This window comes from Accipiter gentilis, chromosome 27 (assembly GCF_929443795.1).
Source record: "Accipiter gentilis chromosome 27, bAccGen1.1, whole genome shotgun sequence".
Lineage (NCBI taxonomy): Eukaryota > Metazoa > Chordata > Aves > Accipitriformes > Accipitridae > Astur > Astur gentilis.
Window position 1 is genome coordinate 158,611 of NC_064906.1, and position 26,066 is coordinate 184,676.

The 26,066-nt window shown below is 41.8% G+C and overlaps 1 protein-coding gene across 28 annotated transcripts in view; it reads right to left on the reverse strand.

The window, feature by feature from the left end:
• EPB41L3 (erythrocyte membrane protein band 4.1 like 3) overlaps positions 1–26,066 on the reverse strand; it is a 93,025-nt gene that overhangs the window by 25,807 nt on the left and 41,152 nt on the right. For all 28 annotated transcript variants that reach the window (XM_049830356.1, XM_049830379.1, XM_049830377.1 and 25 more), the window contains exons 4-11: positions 15,401–15,505; positions 13,054–13,096; positions 9,438–9,513; positions 8,078–8,296; positions 7,669–7,756; positions 3,975–4,127; positions 1,856–1,953; positions 339–514 (exon numbers count right to left, since the gene is read on the reverse strand). In XM_049830356.1, coding sequence (XP_049686313.1) covers positions 339–514; positions 1,856–1,953; positions 3,975–4,127; positions 7,669–7,756; positions 8,078–8,296; positions 9,438–9,513; positions 13,054–13,096; positions 15,401–15,505 — 958 coding nt within the window. The remainder of the gene's footprint in view (positions 1–338; positions 515–1,855; positions 1,954–3,974; positions 4,128–7,668; positions 7,757–8,077; positions 8,297–9,437; positions 9,514–13,053; positions 13,097–15,400; positions 15,506–26,066) is intronic.

Sequence of the window (26,066 nt, forward strand, 5' to 3'; positions counted from 1 at the left end):
GCGTTGAAGCCTGACTTGGGCAGACGGGCAGGTCCAGGCGCCCCATCCTTCCCCAAAGCTGGGAAGTGCTTTGCAGGTGTGAGGCCAAGGAGAGAGGCTCCATGAAGAGTGGGCTCCCAAGGGCCTCCTCCAGGCAAACACTTTGTAAGGACCACAGCAGTACATTTTTTAGCACCGTATTTATCTGTGTCTTTCCCTACCCGCGCTGTGAACGTGCAGGTACTCACAGCCTCCACTCAGCCGACGCTCAAAGACATGAGATAATAGGTTTATACCTAATCTAAAGCAGTGACCACCGTGATGATAACTTTTGACAAAGTCAAGTGAGAGGACCTTACCCCCATCTAAGCTGCGAGACATAGTGTAACGTTTACTAGAAGACCGCTCAAAGTAAGGTGCGGGACGGTCTATGAGGGCGCTGGCTCTTCTTGTCTGGGCCTGCGTCCGGCCGCTGTAGCGAAACTTGGAACCCAGCGTAAGGAACTTCTTTGGAGGTGCTTCTGGCAGCAAGAGCCTAAAACACACCAAGCAGTGTACCCGTTATGCCCCCTCCTCCAAAAATCAGTCCACTATTTCTGCAGAGGACAGAAGACAACTGTTGGGTATCACTCTCCATCATAACCTGTGCCTCACGGGTCTGTGACTAAAAGGGAATCAAAGGATGCCCCTCATACAGCACAACAAAACCACTTAGGTAATGCATCTGAGTTGCTGAGTTCTTCCTAATGGGCAAGAATCACTCAGTCCGTTCCTGCTGCTTTGAAAATCAGATTTATTATTTTTTAATCACTGAAACTAAAAATAAGGTGTTACTTACATCAGGGACCCTGATCTAGGCTGAAATACAGACATATTTCTTATAGTTCAAATTTAACATGGTGCTGCTATGCTGAGGACAGGGCCAGAACAGATCTCCAGTGAATGCCAGGCAGTAGTCATTCACAGGGATGCAGACATTTTTCAGGTTAGAGCTTTCCCACCCTCTGTATTTTGGCTATGGAAGTTTGCTGAAGAAGCCATTCTCCTGCTATGGAGTTTATGCTTTAGACATTGATTTTCAATTAAAAATCAGAAAACACCCCCAAAAATACACACTCAAATTTTTTTTTAAAACTTTTGCTGCTAAGACGGCATTTCATATGAACATACAGACAGCCTGAACCAACAGTTTTAAGAAAGGAAAGACATTCTTCAGTCCTCCCAAACACCTTGAGAGGGGCTTTTAACCACTGGATGCCCTTTCACACCATTGAAAAACTCACCCTTTTGGGTTACCATTGTTAAGTATCTCTTTGCTGACTACCTCAGCACAAACTAATTACAACATTTATTCCACTATCCCAGACTCTTCCCAGGTCTTCTTAGATGTCAAAAACATAGCTGCAAAATTCCTCAGTAATACAAAAATTACAGCTATGGATTGGGTATTCTGACTGACTACTGTCTGTATTTTCATATGTAGTTCAATAAAAATGTCCTTTTTTTTAAAACTCTTACCCACATCCCCCAGTAACTGTCCATATAAGTTGTTCTCCCTATATAGGCATATGTGCAGAAGCGCAGCAGAGTCCTTCATCTCTAATTATAGCGGCTGATAATATCATGGCACAGATAAAGCAAAACGATTAATTGGGACCATATGGTGATTTTAAACATTCAGTATCTATCTGAAATAGTATGAATAGTACAGGTGAAACATTTCGAATTTTGAAGAAGCAACAATCTTCCCTTGTCTGCTCAGAGATACCTCGTGATCAAAAAGACAATTTGATTTGAAGGGTTTTGTCTCTGCTGACAGAATTGGTCTTTCCTATTCTGTTTTATATCACAACTTGAGGAAAAGAAATCCACATACCTGAAAAATGTATGGTGCTCAACACACACTTTCCATAAGCGCTTTGCAGCACGATGATTTGGCAACTTAAACCCAATAGTGCTTTCAAACTGCTCAAACTAGGTAGGAAAAAAGAAAAAGTATGTATTTGATGCTGTGCATCTATTTTTAGATAGTGTACACAGGTTCATCTTCATTTCCTCCACCTATATCATCTCATTGCAGGGGTGAATGTATATAACCACATAAATACATATTCTACAGACTACTGCCTGTGAAGGAAGCTCTGAGTGATAATCAACAGCAACCTCTGAGGATCATTTTTGGGGGGAAATCCAGATAATGAGCAAGAGGTTTTTGATGGTGACAGTGATGTTTTATGCCCTATAGCAACAAAGAGATCAGTTAAGACTTGGGAGACTTCTGAGAAAAACATCATTTAAGTGTTTTAACCCTGTTGTTCTAACTTCACCAGTTTAAACAACAGTGTGAAGCCGGATAATAGCCTGGAGGGGAGCAATAGTCCCCAGGGACTGATCTGGTCTCATGCAGCCTTAGATTAAGGAGATTTACAGTGAAAGAACTACAGTTAGTAAATCACAGTGTTTTTAGCTAATTTATCTCCTGGGGAGGATAAGGAAGACAGGTAATTGAAAAGAGTTGGCTGGGGATACTAAAGGATGTTTCTAGCTTGTGCTGCAGATTTATATATTCCAGACGCAAAAGCTGTGCCAGCTACAACTGCTGTAACATGTTGATGGCCGCATGCAGATAGCTGAGTAGGTGAAATAGTGTTGCTGTGATCGGAGTAAGGTAGGCAGAAGGGCACTTGTAAGGAAGCCTGGATCCCTACGGGGAGCTGACAGAGACACACAAGGCAGGAAACAGCAAAACAATAAAGATGATATAAGCAACACATGGTATGGTGAATCACACTATCATCAAGTGTGATTTGGAAAGAGACTGCATTGATTATTTTGCATAAGGAACTATGACCTGCTCACAGGACTCTACAAATGAAGACCAGCAGAGCTCAGTAGGGCTTCAGTGGTGGGGAGCTGGAGTGCAGGCACTGGGAACATCAGTGGTATGCGTTTGGGTTTTTTTAAACCAAACTCAAGACGGAATTTGGTTACTAAAACCGTGTCTGCCGACAGGCAGGAGGAGATGCAGGTTTGTAGATTTTGGTTTAGGATTCTAAGAAAGGCTCAGGCCCTGGGGCTGGTGGGGGCCCCAGGAGATTTCCCAGGTCACTTACAAAGTCAGTACTGGAGACATTGGCTCAGGACTCCCAACTGTCATACTGCATTAAGGGAGAAATGCCAGTCCTTGTCCAGGTGATTTCTGCCCTGCTATACAGCTCCACCCTCTAAAACGTACGTAGGTTTTTCATCTGTCACAGACCAATTATTGTACCAGCACTTAAAATGGAGACACTCTGCCTTGACGATCCTGAACTCCTTCTGGGATTTTTCCTAAGATTTATCGTCTTATTCCTGGGTTAGGGCACGCTCAGCCCATGAGGCAGGTATTTGCTGCGCATCCGGCAGAGCCACGAGAGGGCACTCACTGTACGAGATTTCACATTTCCTCCTCCAGAGCCAGAAGATAAGCTCCTGTGGGCCTGGGAAGGCTAATGCCTGTAGCTACCAGAAGTGCTGAATGACGTATGCTTGACTCCGTTTTTATCAGCCTCTGGATTTCTGCTCCGACTCCAAATGTACTAGTCTGATATGCTTATAAAATTTGGTATGGCCTGTCGACATCTCTTGGTGGTAAGATGAACAGATGCTAATTTAATATACAACATGACAGTGGATAATGAGCACTCCATGAATAAGCGATATGTTACTTAAATTCCCGAAGTATTCGTAATACAGATGAGATTTATATGTGCAGATGGCCATATTTATTCTTCATGTTAGTTCATGGATGTAAACAGAAAACACCAAAGAAGATTTTACCTGTATTTTAAATAAAGTATTTACCTAATCTTTCCTAAGAAAATCAGTGCAAATTAAAAAATACAAATGGAAAGGAATGTTAAAGGTTTGTAAGACATGACAAATCAACAAATCAATGAGAACATGGGTTTTTTGAAAAGGTTCATTCACTAAAAAGTGTGTCAGGATGCCCTTACCTCCCCTGGCCGGATTTTGATGTAGAAGTTGTTCCTCTTGTAGGAAATCTTCAGAACCTTTGGCCAGGCAAATCTATTTATTCTGAGTCTGTCTCGATATATTAAGAGACCACTTGCACAAACTCCTAGCATGATTTCCACTCCTTCAGAATCCTGAAAAAGCAGACAATGCTTGTTGAATATTTCTCTCCTCACATCCTACAGTACTACAGATTCTTGTATACTGTGTATCTATCTGAGCTACGTCTTTTTAATGCAACAGCTGTAGTGACCCGATTTCTGAAAGGTACCCTACTCATTGACGGCATTCATGCAAGTAATAGTAAGGTTGGGCAGGGTGAGAGAAACTGAGAGTTGCGAATGTTTCCTTGTATTTTAGACAGGCTCCAAAAGGAGGGGGTAAATTTTAGATGTTATTAGAAGAATGACATTAGCCATATAGCAAAATTTGATTAGCATAATGAAAAAGTGTTATTAGCATAAATACCAGATTGAAAGTTAAGTAGGACAGCACACAAATTTACTTCTCCCAGCATCACTCATCTCCATGACTAAGTCTTGTGAATCCTTAGACAGATTTTTCTTCTGTAGTTTTCTTGTCTTGGCTTCAGTTGGTTTGCTAGTTTCTTTAACACTGTCATGCCTATGCTCAGTATTTTCACTTTGAAATGACCAGCAGGCAGAAAGTTGGGCATTTGGACCAGAAAGATTTTTTTAGAAGTGTGTGACTGTGCCTGTGCTATAACCCATATTTGACAGGGAAGCTGTAGTTCAAACATATTAGTTCGGCAAAAGATTTGGCCACAATCTTATCAGAATATACCCATAACTATGTGGTTTTTTAAGTAAGAAGTATACATTTATCTTTCCTTTAGAAGCCTTCAAATAGTCTAAACCAAATCTTCACTGTTTGCTATCACCGCTAGCCTGTATAATTCTGTTTTTTTCATTAGCTAACCACTAATACTGTTGGAGAAAAGAAGGATCCACCTTAAAGCACCGAGTTCTTCTGTAATTATTTTAAAATAACTTAAAGTTACAAAAGTCTGACAACAGAAGCTATGAAGTTGTCACCCTGTGATAATCATGAAATGAATTCATCGATTTCCTCTGGTTTTCCCAACAAGCCATCTTTAAGGCACACAGTGAAAATCTGATCACATTTTAAGATGCACACAAAGGCATGCATGGTCAGTCACAATGGAAACGCTATGGCACAGCTTGAAATAAAAAGAAAAAATGCTTTAAAATCACAGATGCAACATAGAACTAGTGCCACAAAGTCACTCCAGTGTTAGAAAAGAGGATGTATGTTCCAACAATGATGGTATCACCCCTTAAAGGTACATTTTTCCTAAATAAAAGCTCTCATCTGATATCACTGTCAGGTACTACAGAAAAGACAAAGCTAATTTTTTGCAGTGGACTTCAGTCTCACAGTTTCCTAAGCAAAGAGTAACATCTAAATACAGAGTATACAAACAAAAAACCCAAAGTCTCATTGCCAGTAATCCCACTGCCTGCTGAACGCCTGAAATACACACATGCTCACATATGGCACATAGCTGCAGGTGCAAGGGGCTCCTTCTTTTGATATACTTTCTCAAAAACTTGTTGAGAAATGCCGCCTTCCCTCATCCCCACCTTTGTAGCAGATCTAAGTCCATTCAGGTTTCTGTTACTTGTTGGTGTCAGAGACGGCTTTTCAGTGGGATACTATTGGTGTAAAATGAAACCTGAATAAAATAATTTGGCTTTTTTCAGGAGCGATGCGGTTGCATAGAACAGAAAACTGTTAGCTGTAATGTCCGAAGCACAAGAAACTGAGCTGCACATCCCTGCAGCTCTGCATACCAATGGGGGGGCTTTACCAGAGCAGTGACAGCCCAGAGGACAAATCTGTCTACTTGAACACATGTTTTATGGTAGCCTTGTGTTGGATAACTGAGAACTAGTTTTAACAGCAGCTGGTGAGTCCAGCATCTGTTGAATACCTAAGATACTGGCACAGCCTTAATGAATTGACATTGACATAGAGACATCTGCCATGGCGTGACTTCAAAAAGGCATCCACAGAGATACTTGTCCCCTTGCCTGATACCATCTGATCTCACTGACAGACCTCATTAAAACAAAACATTACTTCTCACGCAGAGTCTACTTTTCCCACCTTCAGCTCAGTTTCCAAGATTACTTTTGGGTTTCTTAACCCACAGACAGACCCAATTTGGTTACCACAGCAGCTTTTCAAATTCAGAACATCACTTTAGAGAGAGAGAGATCAGCTTGCCTACCAACTTCTCTTGCTCTGCGTCTTTCCGTATGAAAAACAGAAGAGTAAAACTAGATAGTAATATTTTTTTAGGGAAGTTAAAAAAAAAAAGGCTATCTCAGGATATCCTATCTTAAATTTCACAGCCTTTCTCCAATATTGTGAAAAAATACTTGGGACTTAATGCTATGCTATGTAAAATTTTCAGTAACAAAGCTTGTAATGTATTTAGAACAGGAACTTTGTTGCTGTTTTGCAGATTTCTTTGTGTTGGAAAAAGGATAAGGATGTTGGAAAAAAGCTACTGAGTGACATTTGCCAATCAGTTTCTCTCTCTGCTCCAAATGTGCCTCAAGATTTTGTGCCTATCTGCGAGACACAGGGAAGGCAGCGGCATGCCTCCTGGTGGAGTGCTGCCCATTGAGCCATATCCCGATTCTTCATTTGCAGTAAAAGCAATTAACAGAACACAAAAGATTGCCTTGAATTCTGGAACACACATGCACAGCTCCTACAAAATCCCCCAGGGACATGGTTGCAGGCCCTTTCAAGATCCAAGCTGCAAATTTATCTCGGTTCTTGAAAGGATCTGCTGCAGCACAAAAACAGGCTCACAGTAATTTGACCTTTACAGAAAATGCAGCTCTCTCCACAGCTCAAGATTCTTTGTTCAGCACTCACTTGCCAAGGATGCTTGCTAACCTCAAAGATGTTAAAATCCATTAGCCTTACTTTGAAGAGTGAAGAGAAAAATAGTAATTATTTACTTGGAAAAAAACCATAAAAAACCAGACAACCAACACAAAGCTGGTAGGTGGCTCTCCCAAGACGCAATAAGAATGACCATGTTTTATTCATAACTTAACCTGCCGATGATTAGAGAAACTACTTCAACATGGGAGAATGTTTCCAGCAGAATTACTGCCCTTCCAGTCAACTGCAACAACCATACTGCAGAAGAGAGACAAGCCACTGTCTCCCCATTACTATCTGATTAGGTTTCCAGCACGGCTAAATAATTGCTTGGAAGTTCTCTCCAGTGTTAGAAATGATCTGTTTATCTAGTTTAGATACCATAGTTGGCCTTATTAAATTGGAAAATGCAGCTGAATGAAATGACAACTGAACACTCTCTGGACAGCTTCTACCATGCTTCCTCATTACTCTGTCCATACAATATTTTCCCAAAGGATTTGGTTGCTTAATCAACAAGAAAGGCTGATGTGCAACAACTTTGAATCTACAGGCTAAGTTATGTTAGAGTTATGAAATACATTCATGCTTATCCCATGCTGACACATGATTTATCCCACAAAATGCCTGCCTCAAAACAAAAAGAAAAAAATAAATCAGGGTCTCCATGCAGATTCAAGTACTAAGCCACAGGAGAAAGATGACTGGTGAAATAACTAGAGTACCTACCTTGGCATGATGGAGATCTACTCCATACATTGACAGTTTTTTGGCATTCTCCAAGAAATGCATCTCAGCCTCTGCAGGTGTCATTCCCCTGAGGAAAAGCAACCAATTCTAGCATCAGTGTTAAGGAAAGAGAATCCAAAATAAAAATCCAGCAGCTGGAAAACTTTTTCAGCCTGTCAGAACTACAGCTCTACCCCTTAGGTTGCTGGGTACCTACCAGAGCCAAAACTCCAGTGCAGACCCTGTTATCTTTCATGCTGCAAAGCTCTTCTCTAACTGAAGACACAGAGAGGAGTCTTGTCCAAAAAATATTTTTATTAAGTATACCGCAGCACATTTTAACATTTCCTCATGCACCAGGACGGTACCTGAAGGCAGGCTACAGCCCCCACTGATGCCCTCTGCCTACCTGTGGCTCTTGTGCAGCTCGATCACTTTATCCTCTAGCTCTTTAGTGTGATTTGGTGCAAAGCGAAATTCGCTGATGTAGTCGCTGCCGTACTCATCGGGGTCATAGTCGCCAAGCTCTGACTGTACGGTGTAGGAGCCTAGCAGGGCCAGTGTGACAAACGAGCAGGGCAGCCGACCCGATACAATGTCATCTCTCAGCTGCAAGCAGAGGTAGTACCTGCAAGGGAGCACCAAGGTGGCTTAGAAAGTGCTCCTCCACTGCTGCTCCCAAAGGAGCACCATTCAAGCACTGGCACAAGCCCTTAGTTCTTCTACGAATTTGCAGACAACTTCCAAGCCCAAAGTTTTTCAGGCATTAAAAAGGATAATAAATTCTGAAAAATAACCCAACCCAAAAACCTTGCCTAACTTACGAGTAGCAACGTAGGATCTCTTAATAAAACAGATTATTACTTTGTTTAGTAACCTAGATGGAAAATTACCCATTAAACATACCAGGTTTCCATCATAAACCACTAAGATATATAGCTACCTGATAATTCTTTTATTTAAGGAGAAAAAAATTGTTTCTCTTGGAAGACCTCTATTGAAGCGTGAACTCTTTGTACACTGTCTTTCTGCACAGTGCCTAGCACATGGGACCTCTGATCTAAGCCAAAGGCTTCATGCTACCTTAAAAGCAACAAACAGTCTACAAAGCAATGAAGGTTAAAAATATCCACAGGTTGCAAAATGCTGCAACAGGGAACGCTTTGCTGATGGCACAAAACTCATCATGGCTCAGAAGTTGTCCTGCCTTATACCAAGGAGGCAATGAGGTTAGAGGTTTTTTTCGGTTGTGGTTGCAATCCAAATACAAAACCAGAGAGCAGAGACACAGACTGCAGACCTAAGTGACTTTGATAGCAGGGGGCAGTCATTCATTACCACCATATTCTCTATACCGTGCACATCAGTTGCTTACCTTGTCAAATGAGATACAAAATTTACACAGATGCTTATTCTCATCCCACTTCTTCCCTTTCATAGTTATGATTTCCCTTACAATAACAAATTCTTACCACTGGCAAAAATGGGCATTGGGCATCTTTGTGAAAATTAAAATCAACTCTCAGGAATTTGTATATCGGAAAAGCTGGGTTTTAGGGTTAAATTATACAAAAGTCATCGTAGCTCAAAGGACAGACTCTGTTTACAGTGTCTTTTCTGCCAAAGCATTGCATATTTTCCATAAGCTCATAAGAAAAAGGAAGCCAATGGAAATACAAACCATTCTTTTTCTTGGATAATCAGAGTGTAAGTGCTACTACAAACAGCTTTTAAGCCCTTTCTAGAAAGGTATTTAATGTTTTAAACACCTGGTAATATCTTCAGATAGCTGGGCAGGGTCTGGAGGGTAGAATTTCACATTAAATGCAAACTGCCAAGCACCACCTGGAAAAGAACACAGACTGACTGAAAGTACACTGTAAGTGCAAACAGAGATGCTCATGCTGTTCGATTACCAGCAGACTTAAAAATACCCCAGCCAAGCAATTCATAAGAACAGTATACAGTACCTTTTTCCCATACATCGTTCTGAAGAAACTACTTTTCCCTCTCACAATTACAGTATTAGATCAGATTTTACAGTTCCTTTTCTTATTTAGTAAGATTTCCACTGAAGCAAGGACCCTAAGGGAGCAGTAGTTTATTACTAACACTAAAAAAACCCCTTGGTCTGAAAACAATGCTTACTGGAATTAACCATCTCAAAACACAGCCTATACAAGCTTTAAAAACCAATAACCTGAAATACAGAGGTGCTAGAAACACCACAAGCCAGAGTACGAATGGGCTCCAGAGTGGGCTACCCAAACCAGCTCACAGCATCCTCTCAGTGCTGTCTCAGCACATAGCTTCTGTCTCCAGCAGACATAAATTATTGTGCAGACAAAACTGCAAGGACAAACACTGAGAGTGTGACTGAAAAACGGTACATAACACTGGAGAACTCTTATTTAGTTATTTCAGTAAGTTTAGGTGACCCATGGGATGGATACTGGTTTGCGTCACCACAGTTTGTGAAATTTTTTTTGGAGCATTAGCTTTAAATGTTGTAAAGAAAGAATACTGAGACTAAAAAAAGAAAGAGTTGAACATTGTATGTAAATATAAATGCTGTTCTGAAAAATGGGACAGGTTATACTAGTGCATGTCTTGAACGCAAATAAAAACCAGCAACAAAACCCCAAACCACAGTGTTTTTACAAGCAACACAGTGATTTTTCAGTAACAAGAGTTTTCACCGAGACCTCTGTTGTGGGATATACCTCTTATACGTACTTCTACCCCATAAATTACAGTATTTCTGTAGTCAAGAAACCAAAGCCAAAGTAATGACACTTCTGTTTTCTGAAACACATTGATGTCGCCATACAAATCTAACTAGAAACAAATAGGTATCTCTTGAGAAGTCCATATTGGCCATGTAATGAGGAAATACTCATGAACACTGCAAAAACGGGACTCTTCCTTATAAACCTGACAGGTAGGGACACCTTGTGTCTAGGTACCTCCTGAAGAGTATGGGGTTGGAAGGTGTATCTGGTGCACTCTCTGTTAAGATAGCTTATGTGCTGGACAGGTCTGCTTGCCTGGAAATACTGTATGATAGTCCTAATTGGGCGTTTGGAAGTATTTATTTAGAGACAACAAGGAAATTTCATCTCATGCAAAGCCCCATCCACTTTGTTCATCCACACACCTGAGAAAACAGGCTCAAAGTGCAAGAAGACTTTTGACATTTACCATCAGCTCTTGGTGAGACTTTTGGGCTCCTTGATTTTAGGAACTTTTCCACTATCTTGGGCCATAAAAGCTGGTGGAAAGAAGGTCAAGCTGGCAGCGAGGATGGGGCATGGTCCCACCAGGGAGTGTACCTGCCCCAAGGCGCGAATGGAGCCTGTGGGTGACACCTGGCCCCACAACAGAGGGAAGGGGCCATGGAGTGAAAAATCTATTCCTCTGGCACACACAAAACATATCAAACCTATGATATAGCCTATCGTATAGCACGGACAGTTAAGATATCAGTGTAAGGGCCTTCACTCCTCACTTCCACCTACCACTGTGCAAGTTAGTGGGTTATAACTAATGGGGTGAGAACAAGGGCTGCACACACGGTGACAGCCTCATTTCTCAACCACTGGGATGAAATGCCTCTTGTCTGCAGTGGAATCACAGATATCTGAGTGTTGTACAACTCAACCAACATTTAGCAGGATTTTATATATATATTTATTTTTTTTTATATGTATATATATATATATGTGTGTGTATGTGTCTTTGAAAGTGCCATGGGTAACAGCCCTACTTTTCCACCGTTGCCCTGTTCCAAAGTTCTAGGACGAATTGTACAGAGCAAGCAAATTATTGCTGTCATCTTCTGCAAATACAACTGTCCCCTGCGTGAAGTCCAGGATGAGATTCTTCTACACCGGTTAATCTCTCGCTGTCACAACCTTTCATTGTCTATCTCATGGCTCAGGCACATACTAAGTGCATTTCAAATCAGTGGTATGGAGCCAAGCTGCTTTACTTGTATTGACCATCAGCCTAACCTGACTCATTGAGGTCTACAGCACCTTCCCTTCCAGATCCATCTTCTCAAGAGATTAAAAAAAGGCAGATTTTCATTATTTTTTATGGCAGATCACTTACTTTTAATGAAAATAATACTGGTGGAAAGGTGTGATTTCCCATAGTAAGTGGGGAAATTTTCCAGCCAGTGTAAATTAACCCTCTGAATCTTGGAGAGGGAAGTGTTTCATTTGCTGGGCCTGACCCAACAAATGTGAACTACCAGATGTATTTGCTTGTGAAAGCACAAGTGCTAGAAGAGATCATTTACAAAATGTTGAAACAAAAAAACTACTACGGCTTTCCTGCTCAAAGAAGTCACACACACAAATACTGCATCAATTTTAAAAAGTGAGGGAGGAAGAAAAAAGCAGGTAAAATTTTAAGCCTGGCAGTCTTGACGAGGTTTTCCTTCCAGAGGTTTTTTTAATTTCTAATAGAGCAGATGGCTAAATTTAACAACCGAGCTTTTTAAAATATTCATGTGAAGCAGAAAATTGACTGGTTCTCTGTGAATTGAATAGTCATTTTAGGAGCAAAGTTCAAGCTTTTGAAATGCAGGAAGGAAAGATATTTCAGACAGAGTGCTATCTTTGCATCAGTGAAGTACTTCAGGATGGGGCATGAGCAGCATTCCTCGATACGATATAAATATCAGTAACGCAAAGAAATAATTTATATATGTGGCCTAGTCCCTAAGGTTATGTTGCGTAATGTCAAACTTCAGGTTTTTGCATCTCTGCAAATGTCAAGTTGATTTCAGCAATGCAAGTTCATGTGTTACGAGCCTCAGTAACCACCTGCACTTATTATGGGATAAAATACCTAAAAGGTGCAGGTAATTCCTTTGCCAGAGACTTGAGACAGGATGCAAAAGAAGATTGTGAAATAGGCTGTGTCACCCTGGGGGGAGCACGCTCTCCGGGGGGGAGGCATGGAGAAGGGGGCCATAGCCCTGTCCTGCCTGTTCCCTCACCCTGCAGGCAGCGGGGCTGGGGTGAGGGGCTGGGGAGAGGGGGCTGCTGAGCCCCTGGTGCTGGGGGCACCCTGGTGGGACAGGCCCGTCGACCCAAGAGCAGCAAGTTACCCCAGCTGTTTATGAACAAGCCCAGTGGACCAGAGGGGCTGGGCAGTGATGAGCGCCTGGTGCCCATGACGCCCTGCTTGCTTGCCGGGGAGCCCCCTCTGCCTCTCACATCCTCGCTCAGTGCCACAGGGGTCCGGTGTCTTTGCAAAGATGGATGGCAGTTTACAGGAAGAGACTTTTTTGTGCAGATTTTTGGGGTCCGGGTACACCAGAATGAAATTTTTCCAGACCCCCTGAAATAAACACACAAGCAATAACATGCTTACTTCGGATCTGCTTCTTGATTTCCTTGGCAGGGTCCAACCAATTCTGCAAAGAAAATGTTTCCTTTTTTCAATTTGAATTAGAAAACACAATAAACATTATTCTTAAAACAGTGCTATGAGTCAAAGCTAGAACACGCGAAGGTCTGCCACCCCTTTCTCCCTGGAGCAGCAGTAGGCAGGGATAACACTAACTTCCAAGATATGGCCCTGGGTAGAAGCAGGATTTTTATTAACCTTCACAGACATTGAGGGGCTAAATGGTTTGAAATAAAAAAATATATAAATTAGTAAAATAAATGCACAGAAATCTTCTTCCAGAGTATCTTCTGGCAAGAATAAATTCCTACAAACTTTTTAAGAAGGGTTTTAGTTTTTTATTTGGTTGGTTGGTTTTTTGCTCTAATCCTGGAAGGGCTGAAAAGCCTTGCTAGAGGATAAGCCAGCGTGGCATAGGGCACTTCCCCATTTGCAACCCGGTGTGGGCATGGGGCACTCCCCGGGGGCAGAGGGAGCACAGGCAGAAACTAGTGGCAGAACCACAGCACCGGGGCTGCCCCCATCCACGCTGCGCAGAGCCCGGTGACTATGCAAGACAAAACCCCTGCCAAGGAGGTGGGGAGTTATCACGGTGATGTGTTATTACTCCATGGATGCCAAGGAGCAGATCAAATTCCTCTGGAAGAGGTGTGCAGCAGCTTGGGGTCTCTTAGTGCCATTGCTACCTTGTCCTCTAACAGAATCAAATTAATATTTAAAATGTGTCACAGAGCCCTGAACAAAAAGTTTGCTTCCCCTAGGAAAGTTCCACTTTCTCCAAAGAAAGAAAAACAAATGTATCGGAGAAAAAAAATACTAAAAGAAATATCAAACAAACAGAACACAAGAATCCCCCCCCCCATGCAACAAAAACAACCAGTTTGCAGCTGTCCAAACCCGGTCCGTGGTGCAAAACATTGAGCCTAAAGAGCTCCAGCTATTGCTGAGCATGAAAGCACGCTATGTACCAAGAAATTAAAGATGCATCAGGGTTTCTATTTTCAAAGATGACACGTGATGTGGGCACATATATCGTCTGGCTGGAAGTTATATGGCAGAGGAGGGAGCTGAATTGCTAAGTACTTTGACATTAAAAATATGCATATTATTGATCAATAAATTTGGTGGCAAGCAGTCATTCTTTTAGCTGTTTAGCTCTGTAAAGTAACTGCAATCTATAAATGTTTAGTGCTTTTAAATCACCTGTTAATAATGAATACATTCTTGTCCTTCCAGTACAGGAAAGCACACCTACCTGGAAATGCACTTAAACATCAGCCTAACTTTACCACAACTCAAAACTAAGCATATGCTAAAGTGTTATCTTGCACTGGCATGGAACAAGTGTCTGCTTAAGTGATTATCTGAATCAGAAACAAAATCCTCATATTTAGAATTCTGTAAAGAAAGGGGAAAGAGAGAGAAAAAGACCGATTTCTTTTGTATCATATATAACTGAAACAAAATTCTCACAAGACATAAACAGCTAAAGAAGTAGTAATAGCTCCAGCTCCATCAAGGAAGACCTTTCAGGCCATAAAAAGCACAAAAACCCTTCACCTGGTGAGCTCTGCTGGGCTACTGCACATATTGCTAAGAAGTTTTGTTACTGGTTTCTTTCAAAATATTTATCTCAAAATGACAAAATTGCATAGTATATTTTAAATTATCCTTTGATACTCTTTTATCATAACATGTCCAAAACAATACATCTATATCACATGCACACTAGATCATCTTGGACACTGTTAATACACAGCTTTTTTAATACTAAAGTTGAAATGCAGACAAGCAGAATGTGATTCACTACCGCTACCAACTGCATCTGAAGACTAATGTCTTTAGCCAAATCAACAATAATGCTAAGATAAAGCAAGTCAAGTCTTAAAGCCTTACTTTATCTTAGCAGTTAGCAGGAGCAGTCAATCAACTCCTGCCTATCTGTGTTTGTATACTGCCAACCACAGTATTATTAAGCTGTATTTTAGTATTATATGTTTAATAGTGTATCTATGAATGTAAATCTGACTTTCATCTACAGCAGTAATGAAATAAATCATACTAGAAAGAGAAGCAGCTATATGATTAACTTCTTTCATGTTATAAACAGCCAGCACAGAGGGAAGCCAGGGAAACACAGGGGATGCTCTTGAGAAATAGAGTTACAAAAAACAATAGCTCAAGCTATATCTAATGGAACTTGGCAAGGAAGATAAAAACAACTTCTGGACTGTTTGCAGCTGTCTGAGGGGGTGTCTCGAGGAGCTCTAATGTCCACATGCCAAAGGTCAGCTGCAGTTTTGTGGGTTACCTTTTGGTTTTCTGTGTCTCTGTATGTTAGCCCGAAGTAGTCTTTTTCCAAAAGGTTCAGATGCTCGCACACTTTGTCGAATAGCACTTGACCTCTGGAGCGTTTCTGTGGGAAATGAACAGGGGAAAAAAAAAAAAAAAATCACATTTGCAAAATAAAGTAATATAAGTGTTAAAGTAATACCTTTTCTGTTAATCCTCAAATCAAGAACCCCAAAATGATTTAATTCAACTCATCCATCTTTCAAACCTATTGACCTGGAGCTTCATAATAATCTGCTGAATGGGGCAAATCTGTTTTTCATAAAAGTTCAGGTCTTCTTGCAGAGTTAATAAGTCAATACGCGTCATGTTTCAAGTTTCAATGAGAACTCTTCTTTCACAGTCGTATCTCAGCAAACCTGGGCGTTCTTGGTGTGCAATAGTAGCAACCAACAAGCATACAAAATATTCCTGGTCATGGACTATCAGATCTGTGACTGGGGGGTAATCCACTGAAGGAAAAACCAAACGTGGGGATACTTCTCACTTTGGTAGCAATGTAGACTGATTCCAGGATCCTTTTTTGTCTCATATACGGGGAAACGTGGTAACACCATCTACTGAAATCACTGAAAGAGCCTAGTATCTCACTGGGAACACAGCTGGGTAAGAAAGCAGCTTTCCAGTGTCCCACTAACCTTCTTTACTGCTAACACGTTGATCTCTTGCTGTCAACAGCCAGAGCCCTTACAGAAGCTTCGTAGTATCTCTTGTATTAGACGGTAAAAATTCATATCACCCTAGTTCTCAGCGTTATATGTGACATTGAGAAAAAATCTCCGAAAAACCAAACACAGACAGAAATGTCCTCTTTGTAAGCTACGTGTGCCAATTTTGATATGCATTAATTATTATAAACAACCCAAAATTATTTGTGCCACTGTTTCATCGTTATCTGCTTCCCTAAGTGCAACTCAGCTAAAGGAAAAAATCTGCCCAATTCATTTCAAACACAGGCATACATAAATATTTTAGTTGACATCAGGGCTGCATTTTCTTTATCTGTAGCATACATGTGACTTGAAGTAGACTGGAAATACACTACTTCTTCAAACACAATGCAGGAAGGAGGCTGACACAAAAGAGGAGAGAATGCTGCCTCTGAATTTACGTGCCTCCACTGACAGAGCTGCCAGCCTGGCAGCCTTGGCTGGAGGGGTGGATATTTCACAATACCAGCTGGCACAACTATGCCAACAAACCTGTGGAGCCCAATACTGGGATCAAACTATTTTGGAAGCGGTAAGCAAGCCAAGAGAAAAGAAAAAGAAAAGAACTGAGGGTTGCTGCCTAAAACCCTGTTACAAGAGATGATAGAGGGAGTTGTGCAGCGTAACCTAATTTATGTTAAATTTGGTATTTCTACTGGGGCTCCGATGGTATATTAGAAAGGAAGCAGGGAAATATCCTCTATGTTTTTATCGATGGGGAAACTGAAGAGTGTGGCTGATAGAGTCTAACAAGTGTTCTCCAGCTGAGAAAAAACAGGCACAGAAGTGCATTGCAAGCGTCCTGCTGTAACTTCATTTACTGTGTCTTCCAGCACAATTTGAGCAAACTGAGCTCGGGCCTTGTTCTGCTTGTCACATGCTTTCTGCCCTGTAGTAGAAAGCATGAATATACCCCAGCTCCTTTATAAGGTCAAACAAATGTTTAGTTAATTCTTCACACCCCAAACTTGGAAGTCGATAATAAGAGGTTAGCAGGTTTATACCTGACGCTCCATGGAGAGGATCAGGTGGATAAAAAAAGATCTCACTGTTGGTGTGCAGAGAGGAATCAACTCGGAGACTTCAAGCCAAAATAGCCATATTTCTGCTATAAGCAAGCACTGCTGTGTTTTGTCAAATTTCTTGCTTTTCTACCTGATAACAAACCAAGCAGTTATACTGAATAGAGAGAAATAAGCAGGTTAACTCTAGAAGATACCTGCTTTAGGAAACACTATGTCTGTACCACTGCATCATTTACATGTATTTGAATTACAATACTTCAATGTCCTCTTAATTTTAAGAGTCACACAAGGCCAACACAGGAGCTGTTTTATGCAGCCTATCTGTGCAGCTACACAGGTGTCAGCTTTGAGAAATAGTAGCTAGCAGCTGCAAGGTACGGTGTTTTAATAGGGAATAGCAGGAAACAGTTCTGTGGGGCTGTGCTGTAATAAGCAACAAACCAATAAAAACCCAAGGCTCAGGATTTCTTGTTTGGCTACACATCGTGGGCAAGTGAAAATAAGTATGGCAAGCCTGGAATAAGTTGCATGGCTCATTTCTTGTCCATGACAAAATGTACTTCGTCCTCCGGTACCAAGATCCCCAAGTTGTACTCAGACACTTTCCACAAAATTCCTGCTGCATCAGGATACGGGAAAACCCTACTGGTGCTGCAAGAGGACATCAGAAATACCACGTATAACTGACAGCCCTTCCTGGTCAGGGTCCTCTCTTCACCAGACACAGGTGTGAACTGGTGGTGATGGCTGAGGGGAAGCCTTACCAGGACCACTTTCCTTCTCACCGTCCGCAGAAACACCCATCAGTGTCCAGACAGATGAGCCTCACATTGCAGCCTCGTCACTGCCCCTGAGTGCCTCTCCCCAGGTCAGAGCTGACCTGTGGAAGCAGGATTTAGAGGGCTCCCATCATTTGGGGAGCGGGGGCTGCCTAGCAATGGATCCACCCCTGGTGCCCTCCTAATGCAAAGACCAAACGAAATCCTCATGCATCTGCGTATATGCAGCACTGCCGCTTCGTACCCACGCGGCATGAGCACGCACATTCTCTTCCTAAAACATCGTTGCACAGAAATACAGTGAGGAGAAGCTGCATAATCCACGGGAAGTTAAGAGGTTTAGTTTGGAATAAATAAGTAAACCAACTGAACAGACCTCCCATGCTCTTGTTAATTGCTTTTATTTTACTGTGTGCCCAAATAAGCATGCCCAACAAGGCATGGATATCATTGCTTTGGCAGGGAGAGAATGGAGGAAGAGAAGAGAAGGTCAAGTTACAAATTCATACAGCTCCTCAACCCATCCTAAACCTTTGCTTTCCACCATTTTGGGGTGACAAGTCTAAGACGATGAAAGACTGACAGTCTGCTAGCTACTGTAGATCACAAGTCAACGCCAAAATTGCCAACCAATTCTCAGCAGTCCAAAAAATGTGAACTTAAAAAAAAATATCAGACTTCATGCTATAAAATACTGGCACCATAAATGAAGAGTTTTTCTGAAAGGTAAATATGGCAAGAGTCTCCTCCAGAAATATTCTTAGCTATTTTTCAGGCATGAATGGGATGAAATGAAATGAAATGTGCAGATGTGGAAAAAGAGACATTTTGCTTAAGCTTTGCGAAATCAAGACAATAGAAAGAATGCAAAACATAAATTGATGAGTACAAAAGTCCAGGAGCAAAAACTTCACACTTTTCACAGCCTCCTCCCTGCAGCTCTATAAAGGTCAGGGCTCTTGCTCGAAGCTGGAATGGGAATAAACAGCCTCCTGGTCAAGCTCCTAGTGAAAGGAACCAGCAGCAGCAAACTTGGCAAGCCTGCACCTGCCAGCAATTCCCACACACAAGGGAGAGGGGAAGTGGCCTCTCTCCTCGCCAGCTTCTCCTCGGTTTTGGAGCTGAGCTTCTCCCTCCTCAGGATGCCGAAGGCTACAAAAGGCTCTCCCATCCCCTAACTGGCTTTTCCAGAAACAGTCCATGCTCAAACTTCTCCACACCAGCTTCTTCAGCCCATATCCCTCCATCACACCCCCATCCCCTTACAAGATCACCAGACCAAGATAGCACATTGTACATTACTGAGAGTGAGGAGCTAAAAAATTAAGTACTTCCACCTTAGCTCTGCCTGGATAACAAGATTATTATAAAGTCAATTACTCTCACCATTGAACATTTGGATACAATGGCTGGTATTTCTTAATGCTGAAAAATAGTGAGAAAGTTTTCCTTTATTATGATTAAGCCCATAAGCTGTAACTTACTTATGATAAACGAACATTATTAAAGTGAAAAAACACAAGCCTTTGTTATAGATACATTATCACTTCAGCTACAAAACATGTATTGCACGTTAATATAATCACAAATTGGCTGAGGCTCATGGGCACCTCTTGAGATTGCCTAGTCCACCCCCCTGGCTCAAGCAGGACCACCTAGAGCAGGTTGCTCAGGATTGTATCCCACTTGGGTATTGAATATGTCCAAGGATGGAGACTCCACAGCCTCCCTAGGCAACCTGTGCCAGTGTTTGACCACCCTCATAGTAAAAATGTTGGGGTTTTTTCCTTCCGTTTAAATGGCAATTCCTGTATTTCACTTTGCACCCCTTGCCTCTTGTCCTGGCAAATGGCTACCACTGAGCACAGTCTGGCTCTGTCTTCTTTACTCCTCCCATCAGATACGGATACACATTGATAAGATCCCCTTTAGCCTTCTCTTCTCCAGGCTGAACAGTCCCATCTCTCAGCTTTCATCATAAAAGAGATGCTCCAGGCCCTTCTTTAGCTTTGTGGCCCTTCACTGGACTCTCTCCAGTGTGTTCATGTCTCCGTTGTACTGGGGAGCCCAGAACTGGACCCAGCAATCCAGGAGCTGAGTAGAGGGGAAGAATCACCTCCCTTGACCTGCTGGCAACACTGCCCAGGAGGGCACTGGTCTTCTCTGCTGCCAGGGGACATCGTTGACTCTTGTTCACCTTGTTGTCCATCAGGACCCTCAGATAATAATAAAGCCTGTATTGCAGCAATCAGGCTACCAAACCCATATGTTACTGTACTGTCACAAGCAACGAGGAAAATTACATGGGAAATGAGCAACGAGCAATTTAATGGAAAGACATGACTGCAACTTCCTTGTCTGCACATGCTAGGAAGTCTCCAGGAACCCTCTTTGCTATTTAGTGAGATATAGGGAAGAGATCAGGAAGATTCCAAATGTTATGTGCTGGACGGCACTTCCCAAACCAGAAACTAGTTGTGCCAGAGGAAAGTTTATCAGGATCCAGAACTGCCAACTCCAAGAGACAAATTTTGCTTCTGTGCAAGAGTGTAGGCTTGGCTGTCCCACACCAGGAGGCACCATCTCTCAGAAATGTTTCCTTCAAGCTGCTGTGGCTTCAAGTTTGGCAGTCCTGCCCTGCCCCTGAAATGCGACCACTTGCAACCTTCCTGCAGGGCATTTTGGCACCCATCTTGGTGATGCTGGCTGAGCCTCTCTTCTGATGCACCCTCACCCTGAACCACACACCTTCACTTGCTGGGTCACATCCAACCTACCAGACCAGCCATCTTTCCTAGCTCTATTCCAGCAGAGAGGTGTCCGGGCTGAGAACCTGTCACCACTCCAGCTTCTTCCAGACCAAATCCAACCCTTTGCCTGACACATTTCTCCCTGGAGGGGCAATGCCGCACCAGGACTGGTATCTCAGCAAGGCTGAGGAGCCTCTGTTCTCAGAGGGTTTCAAGACATTGGCCAGGCAATGCCACAGCTGGCCTGACCCGGTGCTGGCCATCATCCTGCTCAAATCAGGGGCCTCGCCAGTCCTTTCAACCAGCACAGCTGTCATACTGGGCTCTCCCTGCACCTCCTCAGGTGCTAAGGGGTTAATCGTCAGGTACCTGATTAAAGTGTAGAGTGTTAGCCTACTCTCATACTCTATTTTTACTCATGAGCAGATTACCTTCCTCTCACTGACAGGGAACTAGGATGAGGAGCTGAAGAGCAGAAAACAGCCCTCTCTGCTAGAAATGAAAGCTATTGCAGCCTCCAAAGTGTCGCATTTTGGAGCGGTTCTATTTTTGCATCTGATGCTGCAGTCTCATGTGGATGCAAAACGCTGAGCAAGGGCTGTCTGCAGCATGCAGGTATGGCCCCCCTGTTCGAAAGCAATTACAAGAAATCACATTCAGATCAAATTTTACAGGCAAAGGAAAAGCCAAAGAGGGAAAGAGTCCCACAGCCAAACAGCTGTAACAGGATTCCTTTTTGCCAGCAATGACCATCATCTCCACTGCGCAGTAACTGCAAGGTCAGGGCACGCCAATGAACTGAAACTTCACCTCCCTCCCTGTTCAGTCAAGAAGCACAGCAAGACGAACAAGTATCACAGCTGTGGACCTGGATTTTAAATGGAAAGAGTTTGCACATATCTTTCTGCATGAATACATATGCAAAAACAACACTGCCACTTTCCTCGGAAAAGCTGTCAAGCTGCCAGAGAGCAAAGCCACACTAGCACTAGCCTGGCGTTAAAACTCTCTACAATTACTGTAATAACTCTAGTTGGGCATGACCGCTGGAAGAAGGACAAACAGATTAGTAACATGAAATCCCGGTAGGAATAATTGGACTTTAACTGATGTTGAGGTTATCTGGTTCACATTCCTAATTAGCATTTGCACTTTCCAATGGATCTTAACAATGGCACTGTATAAATGTGTGGGCTGGTTCTAGCCTTGCATGCTGTAACATATTTTGGCAGGCAGCTGTACTAACCTCTTCCTTTTCCCCTGTTCTTTCTGGTGGGGAAGTATTAGCTAATTTTTTCATTTGCCACATGCATGATGAAAAAGATTCCAATTGTGTCCAGACCACTGATTTTATCTCACTTTACAGTTTCTATTTAAATTGCATTTTCAAGTTACTTTGGTCAACACTTTGGTTTCTGCACTGCATGGGCCACATGGTGGTCTGCTCCATGCAAACACAAGGGAAACTCCCATAGAAGTTAAAATGTATATGGCAACAAAGAACTAGCATACACAAAGGGAAGTTTCTCCCTCCACATCTTGCAGCTTCTACAATTATTCTTGCAACACTAACAAGTGTAAATGATTAACAGGTTGTCAGGATTACTTTGTACTTGCCACAGTGAGCACTCTCTTCCCACAAATTCCTCCAGCTGAGTCTCTGAGTCACTGAATTCCAGCCTCCTGACAACACACTTTCTCATTCTTTCTTCATGAATTACCCAACTTAGACAAAAATTGGCCCAATCCTAGAAAAAAAACATTACTTGAGCAAATAGTTATTACTTGCAAGCTGAAGTGATCAAGTGTATGCAAGCTTCCAAGATCACTTTTGTATTGAGAACCTCATTTCTGGGGGAGGGATCTGAATGCCACATAAATGTCATAATTTAATATGCATAGGCAAATATGCACATAGTTTAATGCACGTAATATGTGCATACACAAACATATACAAATTTATAAGTAATGTTCAGTGTGGTTCCAAATGCAGAGGAGTTGGTGACCACATCACAGCACCTCTTCAACTATGGAGAGTCAATCAGAGGTCCTAAACTCATGCAGTCATTCTGGTAAGGAACGCTTTTTTACCTATGAATGAAATAAAATTCTATATACTATGACATTTCCTGTGGTTTTTTTTCTGAAAGAATTTGAGCTGGTCAAGATATGAAGGGCTGAACTGAGAAATTCTAGAAGCTAATCATTGCACTTCAGGCCAGAAAATTTCCAGATAGGGAAAATCTGTTTCCTGAACAAATCTTGATTAGAACATGGAAAAAAAAAAAAGCATAAAGTTTATTTTTCCCAAGGAAGATAAATGGAAGAAGTCATTCCAAAGAAGTCTAACTTCATTTCACTTCTACACACTTGTAATTTGCGTTTTCAAAGGATTTGCTCTTGTGCTGTTTACACTTCCCCACGGTTTTTCTGCATGGGGAAGAGAAGATGAAGGAGAAAGGTGACAGAAGAGAAAAGAAACCCTGAATTTCTTCAAATCTACCATTTCGCAACTGAAGTCCCCAGCAAGAAGCTAAGTAGGGAGCATCCAGGAAGAAGAATAGGATGAAGAATCTTTCCTGGAGTGTTAATTGGCAGAAAATCAGCAAGTATAACTTGCAGGATGAGAGCTTTTAAAAGCCTAACATGACTCAACCACTGAAATTTAGGCCCCTACATCCCCTGCTGTGCTTGCTGAAAATGGCAGTGGCAGTTCCAGAAACATCTACATTTAGTTCATCTGGAAGTTCAGTGTGTTGAGAGTGGTGTTCTAGGCATTATACAAAACATTTTAAAGAAAGTCGCTTCTGTTATGCAACAAAAACTTTGCTGAAGTTACCAGTACAACATTGTACACCAAAGACAGCAGTAATATATAGAGTGACAAAGCTAACAACAAATACCCCACTCCCCTCTCCCACACAGACAAACATAGAAAAGTTTAAAGATAAAAGAAATTAACTAATCTGGTCTTTTTAATCCAACTATTTTATGTTTCTTAAGGAAAAATCTTGGGTTTGGCATATGCAGAGTATTACAAATGAACATCTATGAGGATGCACGTATCCCTTCGATGGACATAATACTCTCATACAGTTTGTAAGCAGTTAACCAGCATGTGTAGGAGATACTGAACAAGACCTTTCTGTCAGCTTTTCAGGTGGCAAAAAACCCCTACAGGCAATGAGAAGAAAAGGTTCAAAGCAAAACACATTCATTTTTTGGTTCTCAAAAGGAAGTACCATTTCATCTTTTACATACTTCAATGGTAAACTGCCTTTGGAAATGTCCCAGGTCACAATTCCAAACACAATCTACTGAAAAAACAATTTAGTCAAATGCAGGGAGAACTAAGAACTAGGCAATTTCAGAAGGCTGTGTTAAAACAACTTCTTTTTTCAATGTAAGTTTATTTCATAGAAGGAAATGCTTTTCCTGAAAGCTGCATGGCAATACAACCTCTCCAAGTGTTCTATTTCTTTATTAACTTTTTTATGTGTGAACCTCAATATACATCCCAGTACATGACTAATACATTCTAACAGTTTGAAATAAAAACTGCAATAGTGTTTTGCCTATCTCTGCTTTTTAATTTAGAACTCCCCAAACTGCTCTGCACATAGAAATGAATGCCACATAAGAAAACTTCTAGTAGCCTAGACGGTGTTTTGACATACAGTGACGACTGATAATTTTTTTTTCTCCCATCATGGTAGTAATACAATTTATAAGCTTATTGATAATATTTATTGTAATATAGCGCACTGAAATATATTACCATTCCTGAAAATAACTTTTTCTGACACCTAAGTATTTAATACAAACATTTAGATAAGTATGTAACACTGTCTATGCTACAGTTACATACCTGCAGCAAGTGTCAATGACATTGTATAACATGACATAGTTTTTATGGGGGCAACCTTCTTTAATGCCGTTTGAGCTTGCAATCCTAAAAAGCCAGCACTAATCTAAAAAAACCCAGAGGACTGCTAAATCCCAGTAAGAAGATTGGTGACCTATTCCCGATTCTGGCATCAAACCAAATTAGGGTTTTTGCCTTCTACATCAGCAGCAGAGATCACACCAGCGATTGCATCATTGAGCTCTAAGCATACTGACACGTGTGTTACACAGTATGCATGCTTAGGAAAAAAGCTGGCACTTTGTTCATGGCAATGCAAAGCAGGAAAAGGGGGGACCGGAGAAATAATAAATACTCTGGAGCATGTCTTTATACGTGGAAGCGTAACAGCCACGGCTGCATGTGCACAACGGCTACAGAAATACCTGTCAAACGTGATGATTAGCAAATGCTTTGGCATCCCAAGTGCATCAACAGAATTCATACTGCAAAAACTGAGATCTGGTAACAGCTCACAAGCACTACCCTCTGATAAAGGAAAAAAATAGTGGATACTATTTCTCAGACAGCAGTCCAAGTCTCAGCACACTGATCAGTCTCACACATTTGCTAAATCCTAACCTAAAATAATAAACCTTATTCCACAATTTTGAAGGCTTTTCAACAGAGAAAGTAGCCCCCTTGCTGAGCTTTCTTGAGAACACAGATTGTTTGGCCTTGGATTTTAACTAGACATGCAATTGATCCATTGGCTTAATGCCTCCTGATTGCCCTACCGCCTCCTGCAAGAGTTACTCTGCAGTAACTCAAGTGGGTCTCTTGGGATTCAATACAGCAGTTGAAGCTTTCCAGTGGGGGGTTATAAATATTTTCCTTATTCTACCTATACTTGGATGACCTCAGCAAACACTCATCTCTCCTGTGTAACTGCTAACGATGCACAAACCTAGCATCAACACAGAAAGGGGGAACCAACTGCTACCTGTAACATAAATAGTTACTGGCATATATCAGCAAAAATCAACCATAAACATTTTGTTTATTTTCAGTTGAAAAAGCTCTACTGTCAACATAGTCCGATTTACGGAGTAATCTTGCCATACGAGTTTAAAAGCCACAGAGCTCTCCCTGACCTACATTGCCAGGCTGGAGTGGAAAAAAAATAAACAAACTGCACAGAAACCATAGCACAGAAAGACGAGCCTGGAGAAAACAAACATGGAGGGCTTGACGCAGTCTCACCCTGGTGGGGCCATCAGCAAGGACAGTGACAAGGACAGGACCCCTGGAGCCAAAAGACCTCTTTCTGTCTGGGGTAAAAGGAAAGTAAAAGATCATCCCCTCCTGGGCGCTTGCAAACTGGTTAAGCAGCAATGAACCTTGCAGCACCTGGGTTTGAGCATGCGTGACCAAACAATTTTTTAAAACTTCACCAGGTGGAGAACAAGCTTCTGTTGCCTGGCTTGTGTCCCACTGGTGCACAGAAGGGGAGGGAA